The 25,398-nt window shown below is 40.1% G+C and overlaps 1 protein-coding gene across 1 annotated transcript in view; it reads left to right on the forward strand.

Annotated features, from left to right (window-relative positions):
- The window catches only part of LOC129272589 (fibrocystin-L-like), a 100,685-nt gene that overhangs the window by 38,564 nt on the left and 36,723 nt on the right, over nt 1–25,398 (forward strand). Inside the window, exons 21-35 of the mRNA XM_064107388.1 lie at nt 461–585; nt 963–1,095; nt 2,381–2,567; nt 4,174–4,424; nt 4,787–4,966; nt 5,809–5,994; nt 6,879–8,348; nt 14,825–14,968; nt 15,876–16,053; nt 17,542–17,695; nt 19,159–19,315; nt 20,813–21,022; nt 21,317–21,484; nt 21,846–22,046; nt 23,645–25,324. Coding sequence (XP_063963458.1) covers nt 461–585; nt 963–1,095; nt 2,381–2,567; nt 4,174–4,424; nt 4,787–4,966; nt 5,809–5,994; nt 6,879–8,348; nt 14,825–14,968; nt 15,876–16,053; nt 17,542–17,695; nt 19,159–19,315; nt 20,813–21,022; nt 21,317–21,484; nt 21,846–22,046; nt 23,645–25,324 — 5,424 coding nt within the window. The remainder of the gene's footprint in view (nt 1–460; nt 586–962; nt 1,096–2,380; nt 2,568–4,173; nt 4,425–4,786; nt 4,967–5,808; nt 5,995–6,878; nt 8,349–14,824; nt 14,969–15,875; nt 16,054–17,541; nt 17,696–19,158; nt 19,316–20,812; nt 21,023–21,316; nt 21,485–21,845; nt 22,047–23,644; nt 25,325–25,398) is intronic.

Raw genomic sequence — 25,398 nt, forward strand, 5'->3', positions numbered from 1 at the left:
CTCTTCTATTGCTAGTCCTATTTTACTCAAACTTTTGTTGATCTTATTCTTTGATTTTTCTGCTTTCACAAAAGCTAACTTGCTCCAAGAGTTTCATTCTCCTTTAAGAGTGTTCTATACACATACATGTAATTAAGTAATACACAGAAATTGTAGATTACTCTTTGAAATGTTACCTCACGTCCCATTTCAATGCATATCATGCATGAACTGTATTATGGACTAAATCTGAGTTTCCCTTCAAACATTTTGTTTGATTTTGCTTGCCAGATTTCTTTCAACAAAGATGAATGCTCCGTGATTTCTTTTTCAAATCCTTTTACCCCACGTCTTATTCCTTTTGAACTCTCACCATTCTTCTTATTCTAATTTTCTTCCATTCTCACAAATGATTTTATGATATTTTATGATTTTATCAGATTCCTGTGTGAGGTTTAATGGATTTACTTTAATTTTGTAGGTGGAACGGTCGTAACCATTGATGGGCACGGCTTTGGAGATGGCATGGAGGTCACCGTAGCAGGCAGAGATTGTGATATTATCTCGGTCTCTTATGATACTATCACATGCACAGTTCAGTCAGAGGTACATGTAGGGTACCATTCTCTCCCATATATGATACACTGGGGTAATGAAATAGTGATGTAAATTAGGCAGTTAACTAAATGTGTATTGCAACTTCGTTTGCATGGAATCTTTATTGGCTGAGTGTTAGCTTGTATCTGGGTAAGGTTTAGACCCCAGTTTTCTATTTTCAGTGTTCTTTGGGCTTCTAAATATCAAATTTTGCATTCAGGTATGTACATGTAAGTAACCCTTTTTTTGAAACACCACCTTTAGCTTGGTAATGAATTCTTCCTTTCGATTTAATCTAGTATCACATGGAATTATACTGAAGTGTGTTCATATTCCTGTAAATCTACAAGACTACAAGTAGATCTTTTTTTTATAATAAATTACAGCCAAGCGGTCAAGGGAGCTCGGTGAACATCTCCACCAATGGTGAATCTGCCATTCTTGATAACGAGTTCACATTGGATGAAAGCATCACTCCAGTCATATCCTCGATAAGTCCAACTGAATCGAGTGTTGCAGGTACGTGTGAACACAACCATTTCTTCTGTACCACCAGCAAAGCATGTCCAGGATGGCAAATGGCTGATGGCCTACAATGTACATGTATACCCAATTTGTCAGAATGCTTTTGGCTTGCTTCCATCCCAATTGATCTTCATGTAATCCCCCTTTATCTATTATCACTTTATCGTCTATTTACCATTATTTGGTCGAATCCCCATTTAGCCCATTAACCATCTGTCTTACATGTTTTTCCAGTAACGTTAGGGGCAATTCCATAAAATGATCAACCTTTTTGTACGTCCAACCCCCTTTTTCTCAAGTTTTACTCCACTTCATAAACTGACCAAGTCATGATCATTTGAGAAATTTACAGACTGTCAAAAGGACAAGAAATCGGAAACAGAAAATTTCATGAAGGTCCCACATATAGGGGGTCGGACGTACATATTTTAGGGTATTGCCCGTAGTCTGTACCCAGTTTGTGTAATATCCACTTGTTGTTGTTAACATGTAAAGTGTGTACCAATGAGATCTGAATATTTAATAACTATACTTGCTTGTATAGCGCTTAACACTTTAATACTCTATCAGAAGTCCCTGAGCACTTTACAGTAAAATGGAACGCCTTCCAGGTGTGAATATTTCACATGTGAAAAGGCCTGACTTCGTCTTTATGCAGAGATGCCAATTGGTAGGATTTTCAAGGGGCAAGTGACACGAAATAGAATTTCCCCAAGATAAATAGAACCTATGAAACTTGAAAGAATGCTGATTTTTAGTATGTTTTAAAAAATGTTAAAGAAATTAGGATTTGAGGCTTGAAAACATGATAAGAAAATTAACAATGGGTTTTTTTCACAATAAGGTTGGCAGCTCTTCTTTATGGCTATTAAGTGATTATTCATGAACCAAATGCTCATTTGATGAAGTAAAAAAATGAAAAGTATACAAAGTTGAAAATTAGACCAAGTGTATGAAAATCATATATAAAATCATAAGAATAGACCCTGGACTTTAAGAAAATTCTTCAAGTCCCTATCTGTTCATACATGCTCACTTAATAATAGTATACTTGTTCTGTAGGTGTAGATGATGATTGTAGTTTTTTTTTTTTTAATTTCATCAAATTCTCTTACGTATTATTCCAAAATCGGGTCGCTGATCAATCATAAGGTGTGCCATGGCCTTCGCTGAATTGTAGAAAAAGGGGTCTTTTCTGTGATGCCATCACTTTGGGTCTCTACATGTATTTGTGATTCTTTTCTTTGACCTGCACGGGATTGTTGTTGCTCCTATCCAGGTGGTTCCAATCTAACAATCGAAGGATCCCAGTTAGGTGATTCTGGTGGAACTGTGACGGTTGGAGAAAAAGAATGCGAGATTTTGTCTCAGACCAACACTACGATCGTGTGTGTTCTCCCAGACCAGGCCTATGGTGATCACAACGTTTTCGTCAGCATCTCCGGTGTCGGTTATGCCAAGAAAGAGTAAGTATATTTAATCTCAGGTTTATTTTTATGGTTTACAGCAATCCTTTCATACATTTATACAGGTTTATGCATGTATATGTGATAACTATGACATTCAACAGTGACTATTCAACACAAATTCATATTTGAAAAATAATTCTCCGCAAGTACAATCCATAATGTGAATATTCTGCTTTCTTTTTCATTTCAATAGATAACCAAATAGTCTAATATTGAGTTCCAGCAAAAAAAAATTACAAACAAAAGGAATAAGGGATGGTGGAAAATTGCTTTGACCACTCCTTTCATATCTGATCTGTTGGTTGAGAGTATAAAGATCTTTTCTTGTAAAATCAAATGAAGAGAGAATTTAACTAACCAACAGTCAAATAATATATTGGTGAGGTGTTTCTTAAAGTTGTTAGCAAAGTTAGGCTTTAATTCTTGACATCTTTCATATAGACTACACATGTATTGCCCCAAAACCTTTTTTCTGATATATTTGGATAAACTGCATTTTAGTCTGCATATGTTTTGTAAATGGTGGTATCTAACTACAGAAGTTAGATGTCTTTGCAGATAGTCTTGTATGGTAAAAATGTCATAATTCTTACTTCATTAAAGATAAATACCAGTTGTGGTAACGATCTCAAAATGAGTTCGAACACAATCCAATGAAATTACCATCAAAGTGTTTGTAGAAATATGTGCCAAATAGCTCTGGAAGAAAATGCGTAATCGCTGAGAAATTAGCAAAATAAGCACAGAATTCCATCAATTGTCAGGTATTTTTTTTCAGCAATATTAATGCATTGTCCCACATATGCTTTTCTGTGTTAGTGATCATCAGAATTATTGATTTTGAGGTTAAATTAAACGATTTTACAAAGATAAGTTTACATTAATGTGCCAGATCTAGATATATGATAATATTTTGACAATAACCTTGATTTAAAAGACTTTCTCAAGACATGAAATAATTGTTTGCTGCAACTACTGTCTTTTACCTTTGATGTATACTGCTTTAATGTCAAAGTTTCATATAGCTGTTTTTAAAGCTACATGTAGGAATTTATGGTAGCATTAAAACTGGAGTACATAGTGCCAAATTGTCAGCCCAAAATTTTCTTAATATAATGCGTTTTAACTTTCGTACTAATTGTATTTTATGTAATATGCAAGAAATTATGAACTACCATTGGTTTTTATAATGGTGTGGTACAGTACTGCATGAATGGCAGGTGCAGTACTGCAGGAATGATAAAGGCATCTCTTCTCAGTGGTGTAGAAAGCCTTTGGTTGTGTTGGAACAACCCAATCTACTGACAGGTCTCAACTTCAACACATAAAGCATGTGTGAAAGAATTCAAAGCATGCTGATTGGTCATTACTTCCATGCGGAACAGACCTGTGTGGTAGATCTTCACGGACGTGATCTGGCCAAACCTGATGCAGGTTCAGCTCGAGAATCGGCAAGCCCTCTGTGCCTATGGTTGCTTCTCAATTCTGTGCAAAAACTGCGGGTCCTACATGTACATGTATGTCCACATTGAGTTTCCGAAAACAGCCCAATGCATTTGTCCGAAATCTAACTTTTGAAATACTTCTTCTTTTGATTTCAAAGGTCCGAGAGTACGAACACGGTTGTGACCTATGCTTTGGTTGTGACAAGTGTTTCTCCACTCTTGGGATCCCTATTTGGCGGAACAACGATTACAGTCACAGGAAATGGATTTGGGACGTCTGAAAGCGAGACTGAAGTGTTGATCAGTGACAAGATTTGTGAGGTCACCTCCATTACAGATGACCTTTTGACCTGTGTGACCCCTGAAATGGCCACACATCACAAGATTAGTCATCTTGGGCGACATGAAAGTGAGTCTTTGATGATTTGATACTATTGCGTAATCACATCAAGTGAACTTTCAAGTCTCCTTATAGGTATCACCGTATGGTAATACTCAAGAGTAGGGTAGATAATAATTCAGTCTCACAGTAGTCATTCAATTAGTATGGTATCTTTAAAATGCAATTCGACCAATAACTTCCAGCTAGCACTATGCTACAGAAACTAGCAACATAATTCAGTGCATATTGTCTCCAGAATTGTCTGTTAAGTTATTTAAATTTTTTGGGGGGTTAGTGAACTTTGTGAATGTTTTTTTCAATCATTGGGCAGGATTTAAATGAACATTAGATATACATGTAATCACTCTTTCCCTGTTTGCCTTGTAAAGCCTACGGGATTGGTTATGCCTGGGACCCTTCTAAACTGGACATACAAGCGGGAGATGTGGTCACATGGACGGCATTTGTGCCAATGTTTGTCTCCGGCATTTCTTACTCCGTCCACCAAACGTCCAGCGCCGAGGAAACTACCTATGACGGCAAGGGTTTCAACAGCGGACCATTTGAAGGTAAGGTTCTGCTGCAGGGAAATTTTTTTGGGGGGAGAAGGTTTCAGAAAGCTGTTATGCCTGACTTTATGAACAGCTTGAGAGTGTTTCGTCAACAATTGCTCGCTGACAACTTTCCTTGATTTTGATCAGCCGCAAAGCACAGTGCCTATAGGTAGCTGTCAGATAAAATATGCTCAATTATAGACTGACTTATAGATATAATTTCTGGCTTGCACTCAGTAAATAAGATTGTATTTGCACCAAACAGAACTTAACCTCTTATCTGCTTTACCTCTGATTTTTAAAAATCAAGAGGTACTGGCCGGGTATTTGTTCTTATATCATCTTGTATTATTATACTTGTACAATATTCCCTGCCGACTTTATGTCTCTACATCCAAGTAAATCCAACTTCAGGAAGTACTAAAAGTAAATATGTCTTCATCAGGGGCGGATCCAGGATTTTCCAAAAGGGGGAGGGCACATTTTCCCATGAAAAATTGACAAGAAAAAAAAAAGTTTTCAACAAAAAAAAGGTAATTTCTTCCACGTAAAATCTGACAAGCAAAAAATAAAATCCTCATTTGTGGAACGAAAACATATTCCTATTAAAAAAAAATATGCTGTAACTTTCAAAGGGGGGGGGGGACACTTGTGTAAGAACGGCATATAATTTACATTAAAAATATTGACTATGGCTCTCAAAAGGGGAGGGGCACGAGCCAGATGTGCCCCCCCTGGTTCCGCCACTGGTCTTCATTAAAGAAAACTACAATTTGAAAAAAAAGTCAATTTATTCATTTTGTATATCGGAGCAAATCTGTTCACTAAATCACAATTGCATGATTCCTCCTTTATAGGTCATTTCTCTTTCAAGTTTGACGCCCCTGGTACCTACTACTACTCCGGCAATCCTGTCAACTACCAGAATCAGGACGATCCCATCTACATGTCAGGCATCATTGAAGTCAGCGAAAAGACGAACCACGTGGAGAACATCACATTGATACGTAGTGGATACGAGGCTCTGTATGACGTTGATTCAGGTATGTTTCGATTCTTGCCTCGCTATATGGTAAGAAAATCTTTATTTTACAACGAGTGCTGTTCATGAAGACTTTCATCAATGAATTTTACTGGCTACTTTGCTCATAGCCAATCAGGTGCCAGGGTTTCGCCAGCTTATAGCCATGTTAGTGAAAATGACTAGTAGTTGCGTGAAGTGCTCTCTAAATGCTCTCTCAGAGTAATTGCAAGTAGGACACTCAAAAAGATTGAATGCCATTGGTCTACTCTAATGCCGATTCGTCCACTATCCACATGGTCTAATTGCCATTTCGTCCATTCACCATTTCATTTAATAATCAGTTGGTCCAATAGCCATATAGTCAATATGCCATTTGGTCTAATTGGACAATGTGTTAATTGGGCTAAATGAATGAAAATAGAATGGATCTTAGACCAGCTGGTTACGAGACGAAATGGTCATAGACGAACTGGTGATTAGACGAAGTGATGATTGGACCATAGGGTTGTGAGACGAAATGTTGATGGACGGAATGGCATTAGACTAAATGAAGGTAGACCATGTGGTGAGTGGACGAGTTGGCAGTAAAAGAATTGGCAATTTACCGCATGAAAGACCAAGAATAATCGTATTGATGATGGTAGTATAGTTGATAACAATACATGTAGATACCAATTCACAGTTTATGTATTCAACTGTCATGAGTGCAGGGATCATTGTTATTGAATGATTAGGAAAACCTATACTTGTTTTCTCAAATTACACAGATGGTTTTCGCCAAGCTTATTATAGAACTTTTTCCTTCACTGTAAATCCTTTCCATTTTTGCCATATATGTATGTTGTTATACATGTACCTGCCTGTCAAATGTATATTTCTCTCTTGTGGCTGTCCCAATTCTAGGTGTAACAGCTCCTACTTCCCAGCCTAGTTGTGAAGGAGACAGTGCAGCCATTCAAGGATGCACTGACAATGAACCAGATGCCAGCCCCGAGGATGTCTTTACAGTCACTTACTCATCCTGCCACACTCCAACTGTGACCAGTATCAGTCCGAACACCGGTACAGCAGGAGATCAACTGAACATCACCGGAACGGGATTCAGCAGTGTCCCGTGCGAAGTTGAGGTCTTGGTGGGAGGCCAGCCGTGCAGCGTCACATCGGCTTCTTCCACCTTGGTCCAGTGTGACCTCGAAACGGGAGATGTCCTGGAGACGGGGGAGTTGCTAGGAGTGTCTGTTAACATCAAGAATCTTGGATTTGCCCAGATCTTACCAAAGTTCCCTCAGGAACGCTCCTTTGTTCTTTTCCCCAGGGTGGATGGAGTGTCACCCCAGCAAGGATCACTTGCTGGTGGGACTGAGTTGCAGTTCTCTGGGGCAGGATTCTCTTCAGAGCCAGAGGTTAGTGTAGGAGGTGCTGCATGTACTGTGATAGAGTTCACCTACACCTCTTTTGTTTGCATCACAAGTCCTAATGCAGAGGGTGAATACCAGATACAGGTCTCGGTGGGCCAGTTGGAAAGCGAATGGAACACTGAAGATCTCAAAGACTTCAGTTACACTGTTGGAAGCACACCAAGCATCACATCTTTCACACCACAGGTTGTCTATGGGTCTAGCACTGTGATGACATTCAGTGGTTCTTTTCTCAATACTAGTGATGTAAATCTGATTACGATTGATATCGGAGGCTCTGATTGCGTTCCAACCGTGGCTAATGACACCAGTGTGGAGTGCGATGTTAGCTATGTTCCTGTTGGAACCAGAGCAATTTCCTTCCACATTGCTGGATTCGGTGATGCTCAGTTTGATGGAGGAGACACCGTTTGGAGTTCGAAGACATTAGACAGCATCGATCCACCCTCCGGAAGTACAGAGGGTGGACAGACCGTCACCATCGCAGGCAACGGCTTCATTGCCGAAGACACCCTGGTCTTGATCGATGGAAATCCATGTGAAATCCAGTCGCTGTCATTGTCCGAGATTGTATGCATTACACCACCCCACTCGCAGGAATCAGTTACCGTGTCCGTCCACAGCGGTGGGAATGATTACACCACTCTCGCGTACGAATACGCTGCTGATGTGACACCCCAGGTATCGTCGGTGACACCATCGGTCGGTCAGTCGGGAGATACCATCACAATAGCTGGAAGTTCCTTCTCGGAGGAGCCATCCGATGTGACCGTGATTCTTGATTTCGTCGAGTGTAACGTGACGTCTTCTTCTAATACATCTATTGAGTGTGTAACTGGTAACCATTCTGCTGGGACGTATTATCTAGAAGTCCACGTCAGAGGTAAGGGGATCGCCTCCAGCAGTGCCACCTTCAAGTACGTACTCGATGTGACTTCGTTCAGCCCTAATGAAGGTTAGTCTGCCATACTTCTCCACTATCTGACATTTTGTCTATCAAGTTGGGGGGTTGTTTGATAAAGAATGAAGTTTGACTTATAGTCGCACTTAAATTTCACTTGTATGCTTTATATATTGCGTCACTGCATTCTGTCAGATTATGCGCTTGGGACGCGCACTACCGCATATCTATTAATCAGATTATATGTTAGGTACATGTACATGTAACATGTGCGGGTTTGTGTTTAAGCATGACTCTAAGTCACAGTTAACTTTATGTGAAACACCCCCTTGCTTATATGTAATGTAGATTTTGGCACAAAACCAGGAGGGTATTTCACAAAGAACTAAGTATGACTTACATGTAGAGTCGCACTTACATGTAAATGCCTATTTGCGTGCTGTATAAAAGGCGTGACCGCATTGGTCAGATCATACCAAGAGGACTCGCACTACTGCGTATTGATCAATAAGATGGCGCGTTGCATAGCATATACCTGTCAGCTTGTAAGTGCAACTCTATAAAAGTCATGCTTAACTCCCCTGATAATGTCATAGAGGGGAATGGTCATGCAAGAAAAACCCTGTTTTTTTTGTCATATTCATGGTTGTTTACTTCTACCAAATGTATTTGTTTTGTAACCATTTAGTCCAAATTATAAAAATACACACCAAAATGATTTGTTTTGTAATATACATGTAACAACAAATTATTACACATGCATTGTTTTAATGAATGTTTTAATCTAGGTATCTTATTTTCCAATTTACATGTAAGTTTGGCCTTTTAAATGTTAAGAATCAAGTCATGTTGTTCTTTTTGGAATTTCTCTCTAAATTTGTGTGTTGAAAATTCTGTTTTACTTGCTTTCGTACTCTAGCACAAATAACATTTCATTGTTTCTGAAAAAACCTATTTTCATATCATCTGTAGAAACGAAACAATCCAACACAGGTAAGTGACTGGGGCCTAAAACCATACAATTCAAGCCTGGACTTCCATTTGTTTTCTTCAACAGTTTATTGTCAGAACTCCTTTTGAAACTCCTTTTTCTAATAATTTTTTTTTTTTTTCATCCATACATTTCTTTTTTGGAAATATTTCAATTTCTGTTATGCAATTTATTTTGTTCCATTTTGAAGAAGGTCAATTGTATTTTTCTGCACAGTTTGAAATAATAAAGAGCACAGATTCTGCTTCGATTCTCAAAGCATTCACAATTTTGATAGAATCTTTATTATACAAATGATGCATTTCTATGTACATATACACTGTATTTATGATATAATTTTTGAAAATGAAGTTGAGGCTCTGTTCAAACTGTTGCATGAAGCTGTTTGACTGAATGCAGTGGATTGAACATACATGTAGGCTCAGTGAGAAGATATAGGTTGTATATTGAACGAATGAAGATACATGTACATGTATGCATCATTTGCTTTATCTAACACTGCTAGATCCTAATTTTTTATCAAGTAAAAACAAACTTGTTTCTGTAAGGTCTAAACAGCCATACCAATTTGCTTTGTAACGCGCATTGAAACATAAATCTGTTAACTTCAAGTTCAAGTGTGGCCCAGAAAAAAGTTTACTCAGTGCTCTTGTTTGAGCTTACTTGAAATCAGAGAAAGGTATTCTTGAAAAATCCTAAGTAAAAAATATTTTTTTAAAAACTTTTCATGCAGTGGAATCCAAATGCAAAAAGACCTAAAACAGGGAAAATTGCTCGGGGGGGGGGGGGGGCAGATGTGATTTTGCCCCAAAAATGCTTAAGAGCCCTGGAAAATCCCTATTCATTGCAATATTAAAGCTTTTGATACATATTAATTTGCATTATTATTTTTCAAAAATTATTATTTTTAGTAAGGGTCTTCCATTCTTTTTCTAATTGTTTATTAAAAATTGTTAGCACCATTTATGGTTATGTAACACAGATCACTGGACTTGCCACTCTCTTTATTTTCTTATTATTTTAAACTGTATGCTGCAAAATCTGAAAATCTTACAAGTTGTTGCCTTCTTCATTATATTGTATTCCAATATGAAGAACACCCTTAAAAAAAGAATACATATAGAATTAAAATATTTCTAAACAATTTATTTTTTCTTTGATATTTGAAATAATTTTATTAAAAGATATGGATAATTTTTTATTTTTTTAATTCAAGCACCAATGCACAATATTTGATGATTTTTAATTTTTCAGCATTTAAAGTTGATGCAAGATAATTTTTGTCTCTCCCACCCTCCATCCCTCTTTCCATTGCTTCCTATGATCATTCAATAAATAATTTGTATTATTTTTATTTTTTTAAAAGTGTTTTTTACTGATCATTTGATCTAAAGATATGCAATTTCTGTACAAGAACACCTTCATAGCAGAAGGAAGGCATATGTAATATAGGCTACATGTAGACATTGTTTTTTATGGTAATGGCAATGGCAAGACAAATCTTAACCAAATGTTGTGGTTTTTTTAATGGTGTAAAAGTATAAGGTGAATAGGTCATATATCATGAAACATTGATGCTCATTGAATCTTACTGATTTTTTTGACATAAACTTCAGGATGTTGAATACTGGTCAAATACCAGGTCAGTGAATTTAGGCTTTGTTAAGGTATCAACAGGATAAAAACTGATCAAATTTTCTCAAAGTAAATTGGGATATTATAAAATTCCATTTTTATAAATAATTATCAACAATCAAATGAATTAAATTCCCTGTCATTTAGTCAAGGTCAAAGGATTTTTTAGCAACATAAACTTTGATGATATTGATATTTTTATCATATCTAAATTGTATAACATGGCCATCAGATGTCACAAATTGTATGACATATTATCAAGTCCGGGTCAAAGATTATTTAAAGTCTATAAATCCAGTTTTTTATTGTAAAACATTAAATCATCGATTCTCAATTCTGAAGTATCTGTTTATATTCACTTTCATATGAGTACAGTTTCAGATCAATGAAGTTATAGAAGAATGATGTTTTATCATCATATCAAAGGCACCTGTTTGATAATTTTATTGATATTATGCTTAATCATCTGAGCAGGATTTCAGTTCAGCCAGTCGAGGTCAAAGGTCATTTCAGGTCAATATACTTTGATAAAAATAAATATTTTATCATAATTTCCAAAGTACATCTATTTGGCCAAATATATTTGATATAATACTAAATAGGTTCATTATTGCGGATTGAAATAATCGCTAGAGGGTATTCATTTGTCTCGCAATCTACTATGGTCAACAAGGAAATTCGTGATCACTCTCGCAAAAAGTGTTCACTGGCTTTCTAGGAAATTCGTGATCACTCTCGCAAAAAGTGTTCACTACATGTAGCTTACAAGTTCACGAGCTTTCGAGTGCCGCTGCAACTCTTTATCAAGTGACGAAAATTATCTGAAAACGTACTCTATTTATACTAATCTCCAGGACCGTACGCACGAACGCGAGAACAATAGGTGGGCATTGATCCGTTGCGTCGGTATGCGGTGCGGCCGGTAATCCGTATATGCAAATAAGCCGGGGGTATATGCAAATACGCCGTGGGTCGGCAATATGCAAATTAGACAAAATTGGCGGGCTCGCTAGTTTCCCGTGGGCGGGGGCTGACTAGCTGAGCGGTCCCTCGTTCGGGGCCGGGAACGATCGGGTCGGCGTGCACTGCCAGGTAAGGGGGTATTGTGCTGTCGGATGGTTCGCATCCAGAAGTCGGGGATGTCGATCCCGCTGTCTCTGTTGAAGTTGTTAGGACAAAGACGTATACTAATAGCCTCCTTAATCCTGCGTGTATACCAATGTCTCTCTTTGGCAATGCAATGTACACCCTCCCAATCTGGGTGGTGTTGCTTCTCCCAAGCATGTTCTGCCACCGCGGATGTGTCGGTTCGCTGTAACCGAACATCGCGCTTGTGTTCAGAAATGCGTTCAACTATCGGTCGGGCTGTTTCTCCGATGTAAGACCCGTCACATCCCTGGCAAGGAATGTTGTATACTACGCCATCACGTCTGTGATCAGGGATAGGGTCTTTGGGGTGTACAAGCTGTTTGTGTAAAGTGGTGTCCGAGCGGAAAACCGTTCGGATACCGTGACCTTCTAATCGGCGTTTAAGTTGTTGTGAGAGGCCATCTATGTATGGCAAGACTGTGCAAGTCTTGAAAACCTTCTGATCCCTTGGTGGTTGTTTTTTCTTGAAAGTGTTCTTGATAAAACGGCGTGGGTAGCCGAGGCTACATACAAAAAGATAAAGCCCACACAGAAACAGCCACCTAGAATATACATGTACGGGTTGCCCAAAATACACAAACCCGGGATACATGTACCTCTCAGACCAATAGTATCATGCATAGGTTCATTTGCCTATAACCTATCAAAGTACCTGGCGGACATCCTGTCCCCTCTCACTAACTGCTCAGAACACACGGTTTCCAACTCCAGTGAATTTGCTGAATTCACATCGGAGCAGACAGTTAACGAACAGGAATCCATGATCTATTTTGATGTACATGTAGTCTCCCTCTTCACTAACGTACCGATAGAGGGCGCATGCAGTACGGCCCTGCAACGCATGCAATCTGATCCCACATTATCAGTACGTACCACACTTATGCCCGAACAGATAGCCGAACTCCTGGAGTTCGTCCTCAGATCCACATATTTTCTGTACAGAGGCTCTTTCTATGAGCAAACAGTAGGAGCAGCAATGGGTAGCCCAGTCTCAGCGGTTGTGGCTAACCTATATATGGAAGGTTTTGAACAGAACGCTTTGCCCAAGTGTCCTTCCACATGCCACCCTCGGGTGTGGAAGAGATACGTCGATGACACTTTCATAATCGCAAACAGATCCGAAACAGACAGCCTACTCTCATACATGAATAGCCAGCAACCGTCCATCCAGTTCACTCTGGAGACTGAGCAAGGAGGGAAATTAGCATTCCTTGACACGCTAGTCCAAAGACACGAGGGCGGGAAACTCTCCACCTCTGTCTACCGCAAGCCCACTCATACAGACCAATACATACCATATGATTCTCATCACGACAAATCGGTCAAGAAGGGTCTTGTTAAATGCCTGTTCGACAGAGCAGCACGTATCATAACTCACCCACCTGAACTCCCGAAAGAAAGAGCACACATACGTGGCGCCTTGTACAGCAACGGCTACCCACGCCGTTTTATCAAGAACACTTTCAAGAAAAAACAACCACCAAGGGATCAGAAGGTTTTCAAGACTTGCACAGTCTTGCCATACATAGATGGCCTCTCACAACAACTTAAACGCCGATTAGAAGGTCACGGTATCCGAACGGTTTTCCGCTCGGACACCACTTTACACAAACAGCTTGTACACCCCAAAGACCCTATCCCTGATCACAGACGTGATGGCGTAGTATACAACATTCCTTGCCAGGGATGTGACGGGTCTTACATCGGAGAAACAGCCCGACCGATAGTTGAACGCATTTCTGAACACAAGCGCGATGTTCGGTTACAGCGAACCGACACATCCGCGGTGGCAGAACATGCTTGGGAGAAGCAACACCACCCAGATTGGGAGGGTGTACATTGCATTGCCAAAGAGAGACATTGGTATACACGCAGGATTAAGGAGGCTATTAGTATACGTCTTTGTCCTAACAACTTCAACAGAGACAGCGGGATCGACATCCCCGACTTCTGGATGCGACCCATCCGACAGCACAATACCCCCTTACCTGGCAGTGCACGCCGACCCGATCGTTCCCGGCCCCGAACGAGGGACCGCTCAGCTAGTCAGCCCCCGCCCACGGGAAACTAGCGAGCCCGCCAATTTTGTCTAATTTGCATATTGCCGACCCACGGCGTATTTGCATATACCCCCGGCTTATTTGCATATACGGATTACCGGCCGCACCGCATACCGACGCAACGGATCAATGCCCACCTATTGTTCTCGCGTTCGTGCGTACGGTCCTGGAGATTAGTATAAATAGAGTACGTTTTCAGATAATTTTCGTCACTTGATAAAGAGTTGCAGCGGCACTCGAAAGCTTGTGAACTTGTAAGCTAGTGAACACTTTTTGCGTGAGTGATCATGAATTTCCTAGAAAGCCAGTGAACACTTTTTGCGAGAGTGATCACGAATTTCCTTGTTGACCATAGTAGATTGCGAGACAAATGAATACCCTCTAGCGATTATATTTGATATGTACATGTACATACATGTATATACAATTAACAAAATTTTCATACAAAGGACAAACACAAAAATAGAAAGTTTATATAAAGTATGTATTAAGAGTCATTCCTCCAGCCATGACATCTGCATACATGTATGATGATGATTATGATGGTTATCATCATTATTTTATTGAATTTATTTTTTTCATTCATATTTATTATGCATCCGGGATTAATTTTCATTATTCCTTTATTGCATACCTCTTACCTGTGAAGTGTGGATTGTTTTTCACATATTTATTGATACTCGCGTTCATTTCAGGAAGTTTTGGCGGTGGACGAATATTAACAATCAGCGGATCTGGTTTTGATGAGACGACGACAGAGGTCTATGTCTGTGATAACCTGTGCCCTATTACTTCGGTTACCACCTCATCCATCATGTGTGAGGTCCCAGCAAACTACGGTAAGATTAAAGCAAAATTAATTTATGGAAAGGTTATGATCAAACTGTGGTAAAAACAGTATCATAATACAATATACTATTGTCAATATCCATGTACAAATAGCGAATAGGCATGAGTGTGATGGTGCAGGATTTCGCATGAGGTGAAAGAAAGATGCTCTATTCAACGAGGCATTAGCCGAGTTGAATCAAGTGTTTCTTTCTTTCACCGAATGCAAAATCTCGCACCATTGCATGAATTAGAATATTCGCTATTTGTGTTGTACAACGCCTCGGAGTTTAGTAAAAATATGAAAAAACAAGAGTTTTTCCCTGCAGTAATCTATGAAAAGGGAGCAAAAATATTGAGAGCAAAAAGCAAATCCCACAAGCATACTGTACATGACCTAGGGCAGCATTGCGCATGTAGCCAGCAAGCTATGCGTGTATTTCACCTTCATTTTTTTACTGAGCGCAAAGAATTGAATCGTATTGTGACGTCACCTCCTAAAGCCGTGCAACAGTACATTTGGAGGTTACACTTTAGATGGTACGTCGTGTGTGCAACGGTACGAATGTTTGACATTCAGTCTCCCCTTTGCTCGCGTACAACAGGCTAAGTAGGCGTTGTACGATATCATTTGTGAAGTACATGATGTACACTGTACCATCAAACTGTTGTAAGAACAGGAGTGAAGTACCATCAATCTGCAGTAAGATTATGATTAAGCTATGGTAAAATCAATTATGACATGTCATCAAACTGTAGTAGAATTATGATCAGACTTTGGTGGAATCAGTAGGAAAGTATCCTCATACTATGATCAACCAGTAGTAAAGAACCATCATAGTATCTTACGATCCGTATCAAGAGGGGTTAGCGGATTGCAGTCATCTCAGAAATACCTGATTTATTCCCTATCTACAGGTGAAGGGTCAGATTTGGAGTGCGAGGTCAGGGTCATTCTCGCGAGTGGCTCACAGGAAAATGCCACCGAGTTGTTCACCTACAAGAGGTCATGGACCCCCACCATCACCTCCGTGGAACCGAAGAGGGGAGGAACGGCGGGGGGTACAACGGTCACCATCAATGGAACCGCTTTCCTGTGAGTACTAGCGGTGACACAACTTTTGCTCCTGCGACAAATGCACCAGGCTTTATTTCGTCTATGATGTAGGGTTAGGCTTAGGGTTACATTTTAGTTTTAGGGCACTGGTGTATTCAGGGGGGGGCACACCTGGCCCCTGCCCCCCCACCTTTTGAGAAGCACAATTGAAATTTGTAATTTTAGAAAATGCCGTTAAAAACACAAGTATGGTGCCCCCCCCCCTTTGGAAAATCCTGGATCCGCCCCTGGTTTAGGGTGAGGGTTAGGATAGGGTATACATGTAGTGTGAAATCCAGGGTTAATGTTTGTCATTGATTAGTGTGTGGAATTCCTAGTGGAGCTATTGTCTCTCGAGCAAATGTCATGGAACCGTAAAAGCCCTAGGATAATTGCAGCCCTCTCAATCATCATGAAATTTGGAGGAAAGAATCTGAATTTTTAACAATTCAGAGCTCTCGTTTACATGTACATAGGCCCATGTTCTGATGTTGGGCTTAATTTAAACTCTGGCCTACAGTCGTGGTTTATATAACTATGGATAGCCAGTTGTCACAGGTGTCTCTAACTATATAAGTCCAACTTGTCAGCTCATTTGACACTAAAATCATTCATAACTTTCTGGGAATAATTACTGAAATAATTTTCTTAATCATTAAAACGTGAGGATAGAGCCATGTAAAGATGGGAAATATTTGGCCTACCATTATTTCACCACAGAATTAGATCATGGCCTAAGTTATGATTTACCCATCTTTAAAGGTCAAGTCCACCCCAGAAAAAAAATTGATCTGAATAAATAGAGAAAAATCAAACTAGCATAACGCTGAAAATTTCATCAAAATCGGATGTAAATTAAGAAAGTTATGGCATTTTAAAGTTTCGCTTATTTTTTCACAAAACAGTGATACATGTACATGTATGCACAACTCAGTGACATGCAAATGAGACAGTCGATGATGTCCCTCACTCACTATTTGTTTTGTTTTGTATTGATTGAATTATACAATATTTCATTTTTTGCTGTATTGGCAATAAGGACCAACTTGACTGAACCATATAGTATTAAGCAATGCTAATTCCACATGTTCAGGGAGGAATTAATTGTTTCAATTGAAAATGAGGAGAAAATAAGAATATTTCATGTAATAAAATACAAAAGAAATAGTGAGGGGATGACGTCATCAGTCTCCTCATTTGCATCCCGACCAGGATGTGCATATAACTGTTTTGTGAAATTACAGTAAGTATAACTTTAAAATGTGGTTCCACTTTGCACTAGTGTATTAATGCACTGCTTAGAGGCCTTACATTGTATGTACATGTAATATTAAGATGATAAGAAAATAATGCTGCCGCCTAATTGATATGGTACATGTAGTATGAATAAAAAATCATTATTATTATTACATTTGTTACTTTTTTATTATCATTCTTAATATAATCATTTACTGTTATTCATTATCATTATTCTCATTATAATAACAGTGCTACAGGTAATGTGGTCCTAATTGGAGGAACAGAGTGTGTCATCAACTCGGAATCAGAGACTCAGATTACCTGTGTTACAGAAGCTCATCGGAATGAGATGACAGAAGTCAAAGTTTTCATTGACAATCGGGATGCAGCGCTTGCCCAACCGGTAAGTCACAAGCTTGAAGTTCCTGGGGGGTTGTTTCACAATACAAGAGATTTGGTTGTGACACTGAGTGTGTTGTATTATACATGTACATGTACCTTACACAACTGGGAATTTTACAGAAAACTTCCTTTCTCTCGCTAAGTAACCTGGGGATCCGTAACACAAAGCTTAGCAATCATTGTAGAACATTGTTTTACGATTGGTTGCACTGGCGTAAATCTCTGACATCACACTCTTCAAGTGGGGGAGGGGATGACACAATAAATCACCCCCCCCCCCCCCGAAGAATTGGTTTGCCCCTTAGATTTACATGTATGTCCGTGATTGATCACATTGACTACAATGTACAACTAAGCATTAAAATAAACTGTATGATTAATCGCTAACTTTTGTGTGTGACAGGACCCAGGTGCAGATCCAATGGGATTAGATGCAAGATTTTTGAGAGGGGGGGGGGGGCGACTACACACAACAATACAGTCAGGTTTTCCCACAAGCCTTGGCTTTAAAAGGGAAGTCAACACTGACATAAATTCTTTTGTAAAAAAAAGCAGGAAAAATAATGAAAATATTGGGGAAGGTTTGAGGAAAAATCCATCAAAGATTTCAAAAATTATTAGAATTAAATTTCTTTGATTTGTGACATGTGCAAGCAGCTATCCCATACATGTATATCGTGTAGTAAATATTACATGAAATGGCATTTACTTTAAAAAGTGGGAAATGGTTTTATTATAATATCAGTATATCAAAAACAGTTTGGGCAATTGTTCGGAAATGACGTGAGAAATAAAAAAATTAAAATTTAAAATTTTTCTCAATCTTCATTATATTCTCCATGGGCACCACTTCTTATTCTTTCACTCTCCTAACATTTTCAGCTATCTCGTCCCTGAAAGTATCCTTGCTCTTCCCCCCCCCACCCTCCTTCCCTCAATTTACTCTGTCGTGACAAGATTTTCTCTGCGTTCCTTGCATACTTTATGTCATGTGACTTCACCCGAATATCTCTCATATCTTCCTCCTAAGCAACCCAGCCCCCTGTAACATAATTGATCGCAGCATATTGTTACGATTGATCATACACTATAATCAATGCAATCAATCATAGAAATCAGCTCCATAATCAATCACTAAGCTTCACGTTACAGGGCCGTGCTGTCCTAAGGATACACCTGTTGCTATGTCAGTCAAGACAACCTGCATCCTTCTTAAAAACCCTACATTACACTGAACAAGATATATGTCCTAAACAATATCCTTTAAAAGTGCTACAATAAGGGCTCCAAAGTGTCAATTGCATCGCCGTAAACTAACAAGTTCGTTTGGCTTCATCCAGATCTCGCAAAAAAAAAATTGCATGTGATAGAGATACATGTAGCTAGTTTCAATTTCAGTCGTTTTGAGATATATGTGCATGCCAATGCAGTAACATAATATTCTTTTTGTTGCTATTAAAAAAGGGAGTAGCAGACTTTTTCTATATTGATGTCTGGTCATCAAGGTATACCTGGGGTGGAAATGACCCCCCAGAAGAAGGAACGTTTGTTACCATTCCAGCTGGGCAGACTATTCTGCTGGACATGGACACGCCAGTGCTGAAAATCTTACTCATAGCAGGTAAGCATTTATTGATGTATCCGCCGGTTCCATGACATTTGCTCCGGCGACAACTGGTACGCTGTAAATTCCATACACTAATCAAATGACCAACTTCAACCCTGGATTTAACACTATGCCCTACCCTAAACTAAACTGTATTGTAACCCTAATCCTACATCTTTAATAGATGAAATAAAGCCAGGAACAATTGTCGCAGGAGAAAATGTGTCGCCTATCTAACGGGAGCCATCAAATTATATGCATGTACGTTTAGGATGTGTCAATTTTTTTTTTTTTTTTTTTTTTTTGTTTGGGGGGCTTTTCTTCCACATTTCATTTTTTCTTCCTCATATATTTTTTTTCTTTTTCTTCTCTGTCTACTCCTCTTATTTTCCTTTTCTTCATTTTCCTTTATTGATGATAATAGTAATAATAATAATAACAACAACAATAATAAAAGCAACATACATGTAATAATGATAATAATAATAACGGTATATTTACCCAGGGTAGCCACCTCAGTTCCGAAAACTGTTCTCCCAGCGGGCCCTGCTATTATTATTACCCGGCTAAGCTAGGCTACCTATTCAGGTGCACACATCTTTTTGAGGAATTACTTCCTGCCGGTACCCATTTACCTCACCTGGGTCGGGTGCAGCACACTGGATGAATCCCTTGCTGAAGGGAATTACGCCATGGCTGGGATTTGAACCCACGACCCTCTGTTTCAAAGTCCGGAGACTGATCCACTGGGCCATGACGCTCCACCTTGTACAGGTAGCACTTTACAATGTGTCTAACTGCTGCATACTATTACCCAGGCTTCAGCCATGCTAACTTGATCAAGTGCTCAAGCATCCAAGGAATTCCTTGCTGCCTGGTACCCATTTATTACACCAGGGGGTGTTTCACAAAGATTTAAGTATGACTTGGAGCCACACTTAAATGACGCATACATGTACATGTACATGATGTTAAACGCGCAATCTTATTGATCAATACGCAGTAGTGCGCGTCCTCTTAGCATGATCTGACCAATGCGGTCACACCTTTTGTAACGCATGCAAGTGCACACAAGTGCAACTCTAAGTCATACTTAAATCTTTGTGAAACACCCCCCTGGTTGGAGGGGGACAAATATAGATAAATGCCTTGCCAAAGGTCGCAATTAATGTGCTCTGATTTTAAACTTGGACCTTGTGGTTCAAAGTTCCTCGTTATCCACTGAGACACACCGCCTGTTTCCTTCTTCTTCCTCTCCTCATTCTCTTCTTATTTTGTTCTTTTTCTTCTTCTCCTCTCCCTCCTCCTCCATCTTCTTGTCCTCTCTTCTTTTCCTTTTCTTCTTCTACCTTCTTCACTTTCCTATTCTTCGTCCTTATCTTTATTTTCCTTTTCTCATCCTTTTTTTATTCTCTCTCTTGCAGCTGTAGACAACTGTAAAATAGAAACCTTCGAAACTATTCATTTAGTAATCTGTGGTTTTGTTATCATTTCCTTCATGGTTATGCCTAGGAGGCGCACTGGAATTCGATGAGAAGGACGTTGAGTTGAAAGCCGAGTATATCATCATCACCGAAGGTGGCCACCTGAGCGTGGGATCCGAGGAGGAACCATTCCAGCACAAGGCGATCATTACACTTTATGGCAACGTCCGATCAACCGAACTGCCGTTTTATGGAGCAAAGGTCCTCGCTGTCCGTAATGGCACGCTCGATTTGCATGGTAATATTCACATCCTTTCACAATTTGCACAATGTTCTGTCAGTCAGGCATTGTTTTACATTATTGGAGAAGAAAATTTCATTTAGATGACATGCATAAAGAATGGCAAATGTAAGACAGCTTGCTCTTGCCCAAAATAATTAGGAATAAAGATAATAATAGTGTGAATTTGTAGAGTGCACACACCATCCATACATGTAGACACAGCCTTAATAGCCCAGCAACAGATCTCTTGTATAAACATGCTACAAAATAAATAAAATCTATAAAATTAGCATGATTTTTGTCATCTAGGTCAACCTGTGCCTATCATGTGGACTCACCTCTCGCAAACCATCGAGCCTAACGACACGGAAATCTCTCTCATGCTACCTGTTACCTGGAATGTGGGTGATGAGATCGTGATTGCTACCACCGGAGGGCGCCAGGACAGCGGCCAAAGCGAAGTGGTTACAATAACAGGTACGTCCACGATAGCTCAACAGAACTGTCCACATTCTGAAATTTTACTTAAAATTTGAAATTTCAGAATGTGGACATTGAATTTTGAAAGGAAATGCCTTAAAGCAATTTTGAAATGTTTATACATGCGATGCTCCTAACCTGGGGGTGTTTACACAAAGAGTTTGCGTGCCTTATGGTTGTTGATTAAGAAGATAAAACTAAGAAGATGGGTTAGCCTGATTACGTATGGTTGGTCAGTGAGTAAAACTAAACATTTCTTAAAAATGTATTTATTACTCTTTTTGTGGTGGGTGAGGGGCCTTTGTTATTACCTTCATTCAGTTACATGCCTTTTTCTACTTCTACATGTACTTCACAGCTGTTTCCCAGGACAAGATGACCCTGGCCATCGATCCTCCCATCATGCACCGGCACATCTCCATCGTTCAGGACATAGAGGGCATTACCCTTGAGACGAGGGCCGAGGTGGGTCTCTTGACGCACAACGTGGTGGTGAGAGGCAACGTCAACGAGGATTGGACGGAGGAGATCGAGGCCTGTGAGCAACCGTTCAACACCGGTAAGGCCGACTTTCACAAACACCGGGGGATATGTTTCACAAAGCACAATCTTTGATTAATTCGGAGTAGCACTTGTCCTCTGAGTATGATTTGACCATTCCGATGGTGCGTTTTGTTTATACAGCACGTCAATTATGCATCTATGCCCCTGAGGCTGAGTTCACGTAGGAGTATACTATTTGGGTATACGATGCATGTGTTCGAAGGCATGCAAATAGCTCAAAGTAAACAATAGGATTACCTAATACCGGTTCACAAAAGAGGGTACTATTCCGAAATGCTGTAAAGCTGCATATAGTATAGTAAAGTGGGAATCGCACTTGTTCGATATTCGTGCAGCATATAAAATCCAGTTCGGATGTGGCAGCTGGTGTGCTATGGTGAAATTAAATAACTTCTTGGCTCTCATTTCATAGCACAAGTCGCATTACTAGCACTTCAGGATTACAATGTTAAGTCCCCCTCCCCATTTTTTATAACTGAAAGAATTTTTGTGTGATTTATGTGCCAACCCTGATCATTTTTCTTTTTTTTTACCTTGAAATGATTGAAGACACAAGGTCAAAATGACTGAACTAACCAGCAGCGCTGGTTAGTTCAGCCATGCTAATGTGTAAAGTTGAGCCATATCTAATTATTTAATTGTTCTTATCATAAGACTGAGGTATCGTTAATTGCTTTACGAGCATGGCAGGTCACATGATGTAGCACATGTGTCATACTCTGAGGTATCCATTTTGATGGCGCCCAAAGAATATTAAAGTATGACACATGTGCTACATCATGTGACCTGCCATGCTCGTAAAGCAAATAACGAATACCGTAAACCGTTTATCGTATACTTCTATGTGAACTCGGCCTGATACACATGCGTTGGATTTGAAGACAACCTGGACGCAGGCTTTGAAGCCGTCTTTTGAAGCTGCCTCAAGATCATTATCCCCCTAATACACATGGTCTGTGGCCTGCAATTGTGCGTCTATGCAACATAATCCAGCTTCACGTTCCTATTCATGTGACACGAGTCACCTGACTTTTCATCTAAACATTTAGCAATGACTATTGTTCAGTCCACTTTCGTTGTATGTGTATCACCTTTCTATGTGCGACTGTAGTCACACTTAATCTTTGTGAAACGCCCTCAGCTTTGGTAACAATCTGAAAACTACTTATAAGAGAATCAAATGAAAAGACCACCCAATTGTTTGTATGTACACTGTATATAATTAAAAAAAAAGTATGCCACAAGATTCTCAAAGAAAATTTGTAATTGCAGAGGAATGGACTAAAAATAAATAGGCATACAGTATGATGGCATTTCAGCTAGGTGTTTGGGGGTCTTTTTCCAAATGATAGAAATACTTTGTCCCACATGTGCTTATTTGTGTTGGTGATCTTCAGTGTGATCATTTTCAGCTAAATAATTGCTTATTAGAATAGTTTCAGCTTATCAATAGATTTCATGATATTTTTACAGCATTAGGTTCCTGAAAATGAATGAGATCTACATGTACATGTAGATCTATGATGATGTGCTGGACAATTAACCTTGATTTATAAAGACTTAAAACCCTTTCTTGCCTTTCCTGCATGACAGGTATGTTTGAGGTACAGAGCTGCTTCCTTGGTCGTTTTGGAGAAGAGACGGCTAGCGATCAGTTTGGTGGTCACATCATGATGTTTGCCAGGGACATGGATGCTGACCTTGTTCATGGGCACCTGGAGTATGTAGAGTTGACCCACGTTGGTCAGGCCTTCCGACTCGGACGATACCCGATTCATTACCACATGAATGGAGATGTGACGGGGTCGTACGTTCGTGGCTGCAGTGTCCATCACACCTTCAACAGAGCAGTCACCATCCATGGCGTACATAATCTACTGGTGGAGCACAACGTGGCTTACAACATCATGGGCCATGCGTACTTCATGGAAGATGGCATAGAAACCAACAACATCATCCAGTATAACCTGGCCGTCTTTGTCCGTTCTAGCAACAGCCTCCTCAATGTGGACGTCACTCCTGCAAGCTTCTGGGTGACCAACCCCGACAACTACGTCCGCCACAATGCTGCAGCTGGCGGGAGCCACTTTGGCTTCTGGTACAACTTGCCGGAGCATCCGGGAGGCCCTTCCTTCACCACGGCGGTGTGTCCCCGCCACGTCCCGCTCAAAGAGTTCCACAACAACACGGCCCACTCTTTTGGGTGGTATGGACTGTGGGTCTTTCCTCATTACCACCCCAAGGCAACGGGGGCGTGCAGTGCGGGGCCGGAAGACTCCACTCCGGCTGTCTTTGCCAATCTGACTGTTTGGAATACAGAAAGAGGAGCCGAAGTTGTCGAATGTGGAGCTGTCCAGCTTCACAACTTCGTCACCGCAGACACTGAAGTGTCAGGATTAGAGTACCAGAAGGTTACGAGTGTAGGATGGTCTCTAGGAAATGGATCAGAAGGGGCCCTGATCAAAGACAGTGTCGTCATCGGAAGAACGGATGGAATAGCAGGGACCGGGGAAAATGCGTCCTGTACCCAAGGCGGTATTGTGGGTCCTCAGAGCCATTTCTTGAACGTGGACGGTATCAAGTTCATCAATTTTGACCGGGACTCGTGTGCCACGTTGAGAGCATGTAGCAAGTGCCGATTCGAGCAAGGGGGATTCACGACGAGGTTGAAAAACGTGGAATATGCCAATGCGGACAATAGAGCAGGTTTCCAGTGGCTCTACGAGGCTGTGTTTGAGGATGAGGACGGCAGCTTGACAGGTACGACTGGTGGTAGTATCACACCAGTCAACGACAACCTTCCCGATGAGCACTGCACAAAGGATGAGCCGTCTTACAACTTTGGTAGTGCACCCGGAGCTGTGTGCGATGCCACGATTAAACTCCACCGCTTTTCATTCAACAACCCTCTCCCTCATTCTCTCCTCTACGAGGACGCCATCTTCACCAACGATCACGGATCAGCGAATGTCCACTACCACAAGAAGAGGATCACCCATCCCAAGGGTTGGATGGTGACACTCATAGATGGAGATAGCTACCAAATGACATTCCGTTTCAATGAACAACTCACCAACATTTCATACTTGGGACGTTTGGATGCATTCGGCGATGGTGATCACGTGCTGATTTCTCATAATCTCACCCAGGAAGTGGACGTAATTTCCATCCTAGGAGACATCAGGAATTCAACCGATAGTGCAGTCAACTATGAGGACAATGAGAACGGGGATTACTACTTAGACAAAGAAACAAATGATTTGACATATCTGAGTAAGTAAACATACATTTCTCTCTGTAGCTAGGTATATGGTAAAGTATGTCTTCTTTCATTTGAAAACCAGGTA

This window comes from Lytechinus pictus, chromosome 12 (genome assembly GCF_037042905.1).
Source record: "Lytechinus pictus isolate F3 Inbred chromosome 12, Lp3.0, whole genome shotgun sequence".
Classification (NCBI taxonomy): domain Eukaryota; kingdom Metazoa; phylum Echinodermata; class Echinoidea; order Temnopleuroida; family Toxopneustidae; genus Lytechinus; species Lytechinus pictus.